General features: G+C 37.7%; 1 protein-coding gene across 1 annotated transcript; it reads left to right on the forward strand.

The window, feature by feature from the left end:
- The first annotated feature begins 4,067 nt into the window (after positions 1-4,067).
- On the forward strand, positions 4,068-9,073 carry LOC143363996 (ankyrin repeat domain-containing protein 49-like). The gene is made up of 6 exons (XM_076804525.1): positions 4,068-4,099; positions 4,201-4,390; positions 4,455-4,599; positions 4,786-4,946; positions 5,025-5,361; positions 8,924-9,073. Exons 1-5 carry the CDS (start codon positions 4,068-4,070, stop codon positions 5,358-5,360), a joined length of 864 nt encoding a protein of 287 aa, XP_076660640.1. The 3' UTR covers position 5,361; positions 8,924-9,073.
- Positions 9,074-10,511: the final 1,438 nt, after the last annotated feature.

A 10,511-nucleotide genomic window follows, 5' to 3' on the forward strand; every position in this document is an offset into this window, starting at 1 on the left:
CTTATGAGAACGACGAGAGACGTTTGACCTTAACTGCCGAGCCCTTCTATTTTGGGGGGTGTGAAAAATTCATGTGCTTTTTGCCTCTCATCACGGACGCGATGCTTAACGAGATATTTCATTTATTATGGCGGGTGATTCTTGTCGATGGACTGCGGATGTTTGGGCAATTTTCAGTTTCTGTAGTCAAACTTTAAGAAACCCCACGAAATCTTATTTTCAGTGGTAGCAACTTTGTAGATCTAGAGAAATCAAGAGAAATTCTACTCAATTCTATTGAATTTTGTAGTGTAGATATAATTGAAATCAATCTGAAAAGCCGGATATAATCATTTTCTTTGGGGTTATTGCAGGAAAGAAGATAGCTGAACTTCTTAAAGGTAGTTTCCGACGGATCGGTTGAAAATAATGAAAACGATACGCTAACGTACACCGATCAGAAACATTTTTTAGGTGACGTGGGGTAAATGAAATGTTATGTAGTACGATGGTTTCACGGGTAACAAAAATATAGTTTATTAACGAGAACGATTAACAATTAACAAATAATAACAACTATAAAACAAAACGAGAAAACTCGAGTCCATGAGAAAAACGCGAAGACAAAATATACGGTAACTCAACTTCGCGTATAAAAACCGTCGCGGGTGACTCAGACTAAACTCTCGGTAGCTATCGTTCTCCGCGAGAGTCCAAAGCTTTCTGCCCTTCTCGTTTCTGAGGCGCGTTAAATAATGTCCCCGAAAAAACCGTTAAAATAAGGAGAGGTTCTCCACCCCCACAAGGGCATGGAGAAAATTTCCTCCCCCACACATTGCATCCGGGGACATCACTCTTAAGGGTACTATAACGGTCGAGCCGAGGTTCTGGCAATCGTCACTTAAATGACCAAGCCCTCAACCCGACCTCCCATGGTACGCACTTGAGAAGGATGGAATTTCCGCGTCCGAAAATTCCACGTTCCCACGCACCATGGTCGCCACAATTTCTATCTTCGTTATATCTTGGAATTATTTCCTGCGCGAAATTGCGTGCAACATCCGTAAAAGTCGACTTTAATTTTTCTTTTTATTGAAGCACAATGGCATTCCTTATTACAAAAAAGTAAGATGTACGAGCAACAACGGTGTCAACATCTCCGCTAATTTCCCGTCGAAAAACTTCCCGCAAAACAGCCACCTTTGTTCGCGTAAAAACGAAGGATCTCCTAAGTGGTTTTCTTGATTGAGGGGATGAAGAAATTCATTTTTATCTCCCGGAGATACGAGGACGCGCGAAATACGTCTGTAATTGTGTGTGAACCGTATAATCCTCGAGCATACTACTTGAGCATATTTCGATTTTCTAGAAACCGATAGATCTTATTTGTTTGCTAAAAGCCATTTTATTAATCGATTATACACTCGCCATATTTTGGACAGTAGTGGTCAGTTATGATACAGAAGCACGTTGGGGTGTTAAGGGTTAATAGATGACACGAACTTCCACGTTTATCTAACCTGATCTAATTCGTCGGGGGTTACAACTCCTAAAAGCCCCGTTTATTCGACCGGTAATTTCAAGCGATAGATCGAACCGGGCAAGTGACGAAAGTTTAAAATTCTCTGACTTTATTAAACGTTGCTCGATCAGCTTGTAAACTTCGCCCGCGTCCCATTAACTAACTCTGTTTTCACAACGCCATGGTTTCCCGGCCAAGGTAAGTTATGAAAACGAGGCTGGCCGGTGCATCCGATAACTATGCGATTCGATTCCCTGCGTCTTCAGAGCTGCACATGACTTTTTATTCCTCGGCGGAGGCTAAGGAAAATGATTTCCATCCACAATGGCCGACGTCGCGGACGTTCTCGCCATTCCCTCGAACTGATTCGTTCGATTGTATCAGAAACTTTCTGTATTTCGTCCTCTATGAAACGATGTGCTCTCACCTTGTTCTTATAAGGATCATTCCACGCGAAATCGGACTCTTGTTGCAGCAATGTTTCGCATTTTGTTCAAAGAATATGTTGTAGTCACCTATGAACAAGTCTCAAAGGATTTTCATGATTTTACAGAAAAGTAAGAAAGTGTCACTCTTTTTTCATTAAATTGTACGGCTAGAACTAACAAATCGACAAAGATCAAAGATGAGTTTTTGGGAGCTTATAGTGATGAGTATACTAAAAATGTTGTCATTTGAAAAAAATGTTTTTTTCACCATTCATTTTGCAATTGTTTGAAACAGATGCAATATTTTCATGGCCGGAATATTCTTAAAAATTTGAAAAAGAATGGGGAGATAGCGCAAAGTGTCCCCATTACTGACAATTTAATGAGAATTAAAATTATTTTAAGTGAACGCTGCACGTAGGTAAGATGTCCGGCCGCTGCTTCTACCGCGCGCCTGCCGTCGGAAGCTGTATGTCACGGTGCAGCGTTCACTTGAAATAACTTTAATTACGGAAATTTGAAACTGTCCGCTTTTATGAGAAAGTTCCTCATTTCCCTTAAAGTTTTTAAATTGCTCCTGCCACGAAAGCAGGAACATTTGTTTCAAACAATTGCAAAATAATCGGTGGAAAAACATTTTCTTCGAGTGACAACATTTTTAGTCTACATACACTCTAAGGATGCGTGCCAATTTAAGAGTAAAACTGTCACGTCTTATTCTCCAGAGTCAATTCGTCAGTGTTTTATTATGCACGAAAGGAATGGCACTCTCCGGTAGCATCGGAAATATTTGCTACCGGAGAGGGCTATCCTTTTCGTGCATAATAAAGCACTGACGAATTTGACTCTGGAGAGTAACTCGCGACAGTTTTACTCTCAAATGCACACACAGTCTTACAGTGTCCGGTACGTTAAAAACGTTGTCATTTGAAATAAAAAAAATTGTTTTCTTCACCATTTATTTATTGCAATTGTTTTAGACAAATGCAATGTTTTCGTGGCAGGAAGATTTTTCAAAATTTGAAGAATACGAGGACCTTTATCAAAATATCGGACAGTTTAAAATTGACGAAATTAAAGTTATGAAATGAACGCTGCACCATGATATGCAGCCTCCGACGGCTGGCGCGCGGTAGAAACTGCGGCCGGACGAGGTAACATAAGTGCAGCATTCACTTCAAATAATTTGAATTCTTAAAAAAAGAGTTGTCAAGGCGACGCTTTGGGCTATATCTTCCTTTTTTCAGAATCGAATCCTCAATTCAGAATCCTCAATTTTTAAGAATATTCGTGCCATGAAAACATCGCATTTGTTTGAAACAATTGCAAAATAAATGGTGAAAGAAACATTTTTTTCAAACGACAACATTTTTAGTACACACTCTTATGTTATCACTAGACTGCGGATGTTTATGCAATTTCCAATTTTTGCAGACAAACCAGAAAATGAAATAAAATAAAAAACTATTTTTCATGGGAAAAGCCTCTGTAAATCCAAAATAAATGAAAATCGTGCTAAATTCTATCGAATTTTATTTTATAGCATTTTTTTTTTTTAAACATTTTCATAAGCCATAAATGCATAAAGATCCGCAGTCTAGTTATCACTATAAGGTCCTAAAAACTCATTTTTATCGGTTTGTTAGTTCTAATAATTATTCGGTCTTATAATTTATTGAAAAAAGAGTGACACTTTCTTTTACATGTCTGTAAAATCAACGAAATCCTTTGAGATTCGTTCAAAGATCACTAAAGACTACAACATATTCCTAGGGAAAGGGTGGGGGGAAAGCAGATGGCAGAGGGTAGCCAGGTACAGATGAGGAAGTGGGAAGAGCGGAGGAAAATATTGGTTGGGGGGGAGGAGAAAAAGTGCAGGGTCTGCGGGTGGGAGAAGGAGATATGGGAGCACGCATGGGAGGGCTGCATGAGAGGGGTTGAGGGAAGGGGCTGGCAGGAGATGGCGGGGGAAATACTGGGAGAGGAAGGCATGGGGGAGGATTGGATGAGGAGAGTGGATGAGTGGAGAGAAATGACGCGGGGATGAGTGGGGACGGGGAGCGAATGAAAGGAGAAGGAGTGAATGGGAGAGGAAGTTGAAATGATAGTGGGAGTGCAACCGGTAGAGGGGGTCCAGGATGTGCATGGGTAGGGCGGGGGGAGCAAAGAGGTATGTTTGTGGGGGAGTGGGAAATGTCACAAAAGGCAAGCTAATGATTAACATCTGTCCGATGAGTATCGGGGCTGAAGTCATAAAAAAAATTATTGAAGATATATTTACATTGGGTTGATAATCTTCAAAATATGGCACTGCTGCATCGATACAGAGTTACCAGCGGGTTTCAACACTGTGGAATCCACAGCTTCCTGTTGGCAGGAAAAATCAATCCCTATACTTATTGACCCCGTATGCCCGTATTTGAGCCACAGATTTCAGTTATTGTGTTACAGTAATCTGCCCGTAACTTTCGTATCGTCGGGTCTGTCGAGCGACAGTTCTAGTAGAGATGCTACATTTTTTGTAGTGTGCCGAACGTAGAGAAGGAGAGGGATTAAAAGAGAAGGAGGGACTGCCGTTCGACGATTCGACTCTCCGCGTCTCTCTCTTTTCCATTCGGCGACATCTGGCGACATCTTCCGCGCCTGAAATATTGATCGCCTTTTACACGAGTAATTAGAATCGTATTACACGTAGAATTGAATCGTGTTTGGTGTCATTTGAAATAGAAAAACAAGGTGAATACGATGGTAAAAGTTTGATAAAAAAATTACAGAATTAGAAAAATTATTACCTTTTGCCTTGCCTTTGCTGCACCGTAGAGCCTGTTTACCGCTTGACTAAATGCTTATTTTTAGAGGTCGACGAGAATGAAATTCTCCACGCAGCCGAGAAAGACGATCTCGAGAAAATACGAACGTTAATACAGAAAAATCGGGAATTGTTAGAAAGCACGGATGACGACGGTTACACTCCGCTCCATAGAGCTTGCTATGGCAATCATGTGCAAGTTGTGGAGGTAGAGGTTCTTGTGTTTCTTTTGCACTTGTCAAAATCCATGTTAGTCTTTTAATGTTTTATGTTTTATTTGCTACAGTACCTGCTACAGGCTGGCGCGAAAATAGATTCTAAAACCATGGACGACTGGCAACCCCTGCATTCGGCTTGTTGTTGGAACAACGTCGAATGCGCCATGGTTTTAATTGCAAACGGAGCGGACATAAATGCCAAAAGCAAGGGGGATCAGACTCCTCTGCATTTGGTCTCGGCTAGCTCTCACAATTCTTGTTCGCTGCAGCTTCTTCTTCTGCACCCGGATATCAATCCCCGGTTGGTCAATTCGAGCGGTGACACTGCAGAGCAAATTGCTAGAAGGACAGGAAAGTACTATCCCATGTTCGAGATTGTCGAGGACTGCTTAAACGTAATCTGAAGTAAGTGCACCCAATTCTAATTTCATGTTTTACAAAGGGCCTAGCCGATTAAGATGGTCAAAACTGCCCTTAGAGGTTTTTCAATGATTAATGAACCATTCGAAAGCTGACCCAGAAAAACCCCTCTGAGCAAAATTTCAACCCCCTATCTTGCTCGTGAGGGTAGTTACAGGGTAAATTAGATTTCGCGCTTTTCCGCGCATTTCCCACACTCTGATGCTTCCTAAAATTCTGAAAAAAATGTGGCATATTTTGGATCCTAAGACAGATTTTTGAGAATTTTTTCAGATTTTTTTCTTGCAAACTGTGGTCGTAAAAAATGAAAAACCTCAAAAAAATCGGAAAAATGTACATTTCTCAAAAATATGAAAACATGCTATTTTGCTGTTTAGTGCCCCGATAAAGTACCATAACAGGCAGTGTCCTCAATTTTTTTTAGATTTTTTCTTGTGGGCACTTTTTGTCCAGACAAGAAAAACCGAATTTTTTCGCCGTTTCTGCTATTAGGAGGAAAGTTACACTTGTTGGTTTTATCGCAGGTATATATTAAGTCATTTTAAACATTATTACATTGAAACAAGTAAGTGTTTGACCTAAGAAATGGTTTAAGAGAAAAAATGGATTGTATTTTGTGCGATATATACCAGAATGTTCGGAACGTTTACAACATCGCCGGTTGGCACAGCGGTTAGGGCGTCGGGCTACGGAGCGGATACGCTGGTGTTCGAATCCCGTCGGTGGGAAAGTATTTTTTCCATACGTCATCTTTATTTTTTCAATTTCTTATATGGTTTATTCATGTGATTTTAACAATATTTTTTTAATGTTTTAAAAATATTGAGGTAACATTTTTAACTAAAATACATACAAAAATAGTTTTGCAGTATCTATTATTTCCTCGATTCTCTAATTGTATATGTTCATCATTGCGGTCCTGTTTAACATTGTTAATACTAAAATTCATTAATCTAGTTTCTAAGCCTTGCGTCTTCAGAAATTAGGGAGGAAATAAGAACTCTGAATAAATAACACGCAGCAAAGTATTGGTTTTTGTCAAATTGAAAGAAAAGGGCTACATACTACCACTATTTTGAAAGTGAGGTATCAGGTACAAATAAGCCTAAGCCATTCCTCTTTATTGTAAGGTACATGAGGAAGTAATTCCCGTTTATAGTTACTTGAATGAAAGACTTGTTCTGTGGACATTTATGATACGGATCAGGAAGTTCATTATTTTCGGTGGGATGCAGAGGCAATTCATAGTATACTAGGTCAAAAGTACCAGCTTCTACACAAACAAGTAGGCAACAAAACCTTTCCAAAAATTGGAAACAATTGGAACTGCAAAAAGACTCCATTTCAAACAGTATCCTCGGTAGATACTCTTGATTTTCCAGAAATGACAGAAGTAGATTTAAAAATTCTTTTCACGGAATCTTACCAATTTTCACAAGCAATTTCATATCAGGCAGAAATCGTGGACGAACACAATAATATAAATATTAATTTATTCCCTAATCCAAGAAAATAATATCATTAAATTCGAAGTAAAATCGGAGTGATATAAATAAAAGTTAGTTAAAAATGTTACCTCAATATTTTTAAAACATTAAAAAAATATTGTTAAAATCACATGAATAAACCATATAAGAAATTGAAAAAATAAAGATGACGTATGGAAAAAATACTTTCCCACCGACGGGATTCGAACACCAGCATATCCGCTCCGTAGCCCGATGCCCTAACCGCTGTGCCAACCGGCGATGTTGTAAACGTTCCGAACATTCTGGTATATATCGCACAAAATACAATCCATTTTTTCTCTTAAACCATTTCTTAGGTCAAACACTTACTTGTTTCAATGTAATAATGTTTAAAATGACTTAATATATACCTGCGATAAAACCAACAAGTGTAACTTTCCTCCTAATAGCAGAAACGGCGAAAAAATTCGGTTTTTCTTGTCTGGACAAAAAGTGCCCACAAGAAAAAATCTAAAAAAAATTGAGGACACTGCCTGTTATGGTACTTTATCGGGGCACTAAACAGCAAAATAGCATGTTTTCATATTTTTGAGAAATGTACATTTTTCCGATTTTTTTGAGGTTTTTCATTTTTTACGACCACAGTTTGCAAGAAAAAAATCTGAAAAAATTCTCAAAAATCTGTCTTAGGATCCAAAATATGCCACATTTTTTTCAGAATTTTAGGAAGCATCAGAGTGTGGGAAATGCGCGGAAAAGCGCGAAATCTAATTTACCCTGTAACTACCCTCACGGGCAAGATAGGGGGTTGAAATTTTGCTCAGAGGGGTTTTTCTGGGTCAGCGTTCGAATGGTTCATTAATCATTGAAAAACCTCTAAGGGCAGTTTTGACCATCTTAATCGGCTAGGCCCTTTACTTGGTATTCTTATATACAAACGTCGTGAATGTTATGAACATAAAAAATTTATGAATGTGTAACAGTTCGATGGAACTGTATATGTTCAGTGTACTATCGTTCCATTTATAAATACATTCATAACACAACATGTACCTAACTCCTTAGTAAGTGCATTACATGTTCTTCGATACAACAAAATATAAAAACGTCGATGCGAACGCGTTCCTAGAAATATATAACGAAAAATAGAATTTCAATGAACATATCGATAAAAATAATATTTTAACGTGACATTCGTTCGTTCTATAGGTGGAAACGCGATGGCAAATCGATTGGAAAAAAGCTTATTGGTAGAAATGAATGTTCGAGATGCTATATAAAATAAAAGTTCTTAAGCTACGTCGATGGATTCGAAAGGCATTTTGGTTTTGTTTTATTTACAAATTAGAGGGTCGTCAAGTTGACGAACTTCGGGGTACCGTTGCTCAGACGTTTCGAACCCTCCCATATCAAAACTGTCGAGTCCTCGGTGACCGCGTACAAATGATGCTGATCTAATGCCCACGCGATCGCGATCACCGCTCCACAGCCCTTGATACCATTCAGAATTTCCCGAACTAATCTCAAGTCCCAACTGCTCCACAATCTTATCACACCGTTGTCCAATCCTGTCGCTATTACGTTCACGGACGTTTTTAATTTTTCTTTATATAATCCTGTAGAATTTGACGAGAAAATTCTAAAAATCCAAGTTTCAATGGTGACGACCTTACCCGTCAAAAATACTTAAAATTGCTCAACTTTAAACTCGCGTAACTTTTGAACCAGTGAATTCCTAATATTAAAACTTGGATTTTTAGCATTTTCTCGCCAAAATCTATAGGATTATATGAAAAAAGTTAAAAATTTCTGGGTTGTCAGGGTGAAGTTAAGGCCAAATATACAGTGTGTTCCACGAACTCTGTCCATGTTTCAAATAAAAGTTATAGGATTTAAAGCAATTAGTAATACAGCAATAGCAGTTTTTTGACAAGTGGGAGCGTAAAGGAGGTATCATTCCGTTTAAAATAACGAAGATATTTCAAGTGGAAAAGTTCGTGGGGCACACTGAAATATGAATTTTAAGTAAAAGATCAATAAACTTTCTGACAATACACAATGTTTTTTACATTTTGCAGGATGTTTCTGTATAAAATAAGAAACAAAAAAAAATAGATCAAGATGAAGTATACCTACAAAATTACGAAAATACACAAACGAAGCTGGATGCTTCATTGAGTTACTAAGAAAAGAGTAATACAAATAAACATAAATGATCGAAAAGACAATAGGAGTGTAATGAACTCGATTAGACACAAGAAAAAAATAGTGACACATCGCTCGTATCTACCTTCATATGTTAGAGCAGAGTAATCGATCAGACCTTTTTCTTCGTTATGGGTAACTTTTATGATGTCCCTTTGAAATAACTGAAATTGTCATGCCAGGAAAGTTTCGCCAGATATATCATTACTATCGGTGGAATTTTAAAACAGTTTTCATAGATTGCACGGGACTAAAAAGTGTGGTCTGCAGACCGGGATTTTTTATTCGGTGTCAGTTGAAATTGAAGTAGCATGAGAACTGTGGAAAAAAATTCAAATGCACGATCGAGTGAAACGAAGGTGCTTTCGACATGATTTAATCATTGACGACAAGAGGGACGCATACACGGAGGAGAACGAAAGACGATCGAAGGCGAGAGGAACTCACGAAATCGATTTAATACCCATAATACACGTGCCGATTATCGATCGATATTTAATTGACTACACCGTACGCGTGTATGCAAGAAGAACGAAAGAAATACACAAAAAAAAAACTTGCCACTACAAACCACAGACCCTGCTCGTGAAACGAGATACGTCATTCGGAACATCGAAAATATCGATATTTCGAGTCAAAACAAAATTAATCAAACTGAACCAATTTTAGATTTCTTATATCAGACCTGTACGAATCGTAAAGATGCTTTTGCTGAAACATTCGTATGTTTTATTACTAAACTCCGGATCTTTATGCAACAAGAAAAAGTTCATGCATCAATTGCCAGACACAGGAGTTAAATATAAATATATATTTTTCGCTAGTAAGTTGAATGTAGTGTAAATACAAAATTCAATTTTAAAGTTGAAATATCTCTTAAATTAATCATTTTTCGACATACATAGGTTATTACTTTTTTTTTATAGAGAAGGATGAGCTGCATCGATTAATGTATAGAAAAATATACGTTTCTATTTGAAAAAATGTAGGTGACCTTGAAATCTTCAAAACTCTTTCATCTACAGAAAATCTGTTATACCTGTATTGTAGTCCTCTTTATACTGAAAAACTTTAGTTAATAAAGCTTTTTCACATTTTCAAAAATAACAGACATATTCAAGTGCTAATTTTTACAGGACCACCCTGTATACTTCAAGATTTATTTTTTGATACTTTTCTGACTGAATTTTTGTCACTTCTCTTGAATACACTGCTGAAAATCATTAAGCGGTTTCAAATTGTCTACTATTTTTCACAATGTTGAGATGGGAAGATGACTAATCTAAAATTTGAATTGTTTTCAGGAAAAGTATTTCTTCACTACCTTGGCAGTATGAATCCTAGCGATTTCGTGTTGGAAAATGAAGCTCTTGTTGCATATGTATTCATCGATCATTTCTAAATGCTTTGTGCCATTTATTTTTCCAGCAATAAATTTTACGTCCATTTCCCCATAATAGC

This window comes from Halictus rubicundus, unplaced genomic scaffold (genome assembly GCF_050948215.1).
Source record: "Halictus rubicundus isolate RS-2024b unplaced genomic scaffold, iyHalRubi1_principal scaffold0207, whole genome shotgun sequence".
NCBI classification, from domain to species: domain Eukaryota; kingdom Metazoa; phylum Arthropoda; class Insecta; order Hymenoptera; family Halictidae; genus Halictus; species Halictus rubicundus.

What these genes read in the sequence shown, in the direction of transcription:
- LOC143363996 (XM_076804525.1), top strand. Translation starts at nt 4,068, where the DNA reads ATGTGCATGGGTAGGGCGGGGGGAGCAAAGAG. An exon ending in AGGGCGGGGGGAGCAAAGAG is followed by an intron (nt 4,100 to 4,200) that starts GTATGTTTGTGG and finishes AAATTATTGAAG; the next exon opens with ATATATTTACATTGGGTTGA. An exon ending in ATCATGTGCAAGTTGTGGAG is followed by an intron (nt 4,947 to 5,024) that starts GTAGAGGTTCTT and finishes TATTTGCTACAG; the next exon opens with TACCTGCTACAGGCTGGCGC.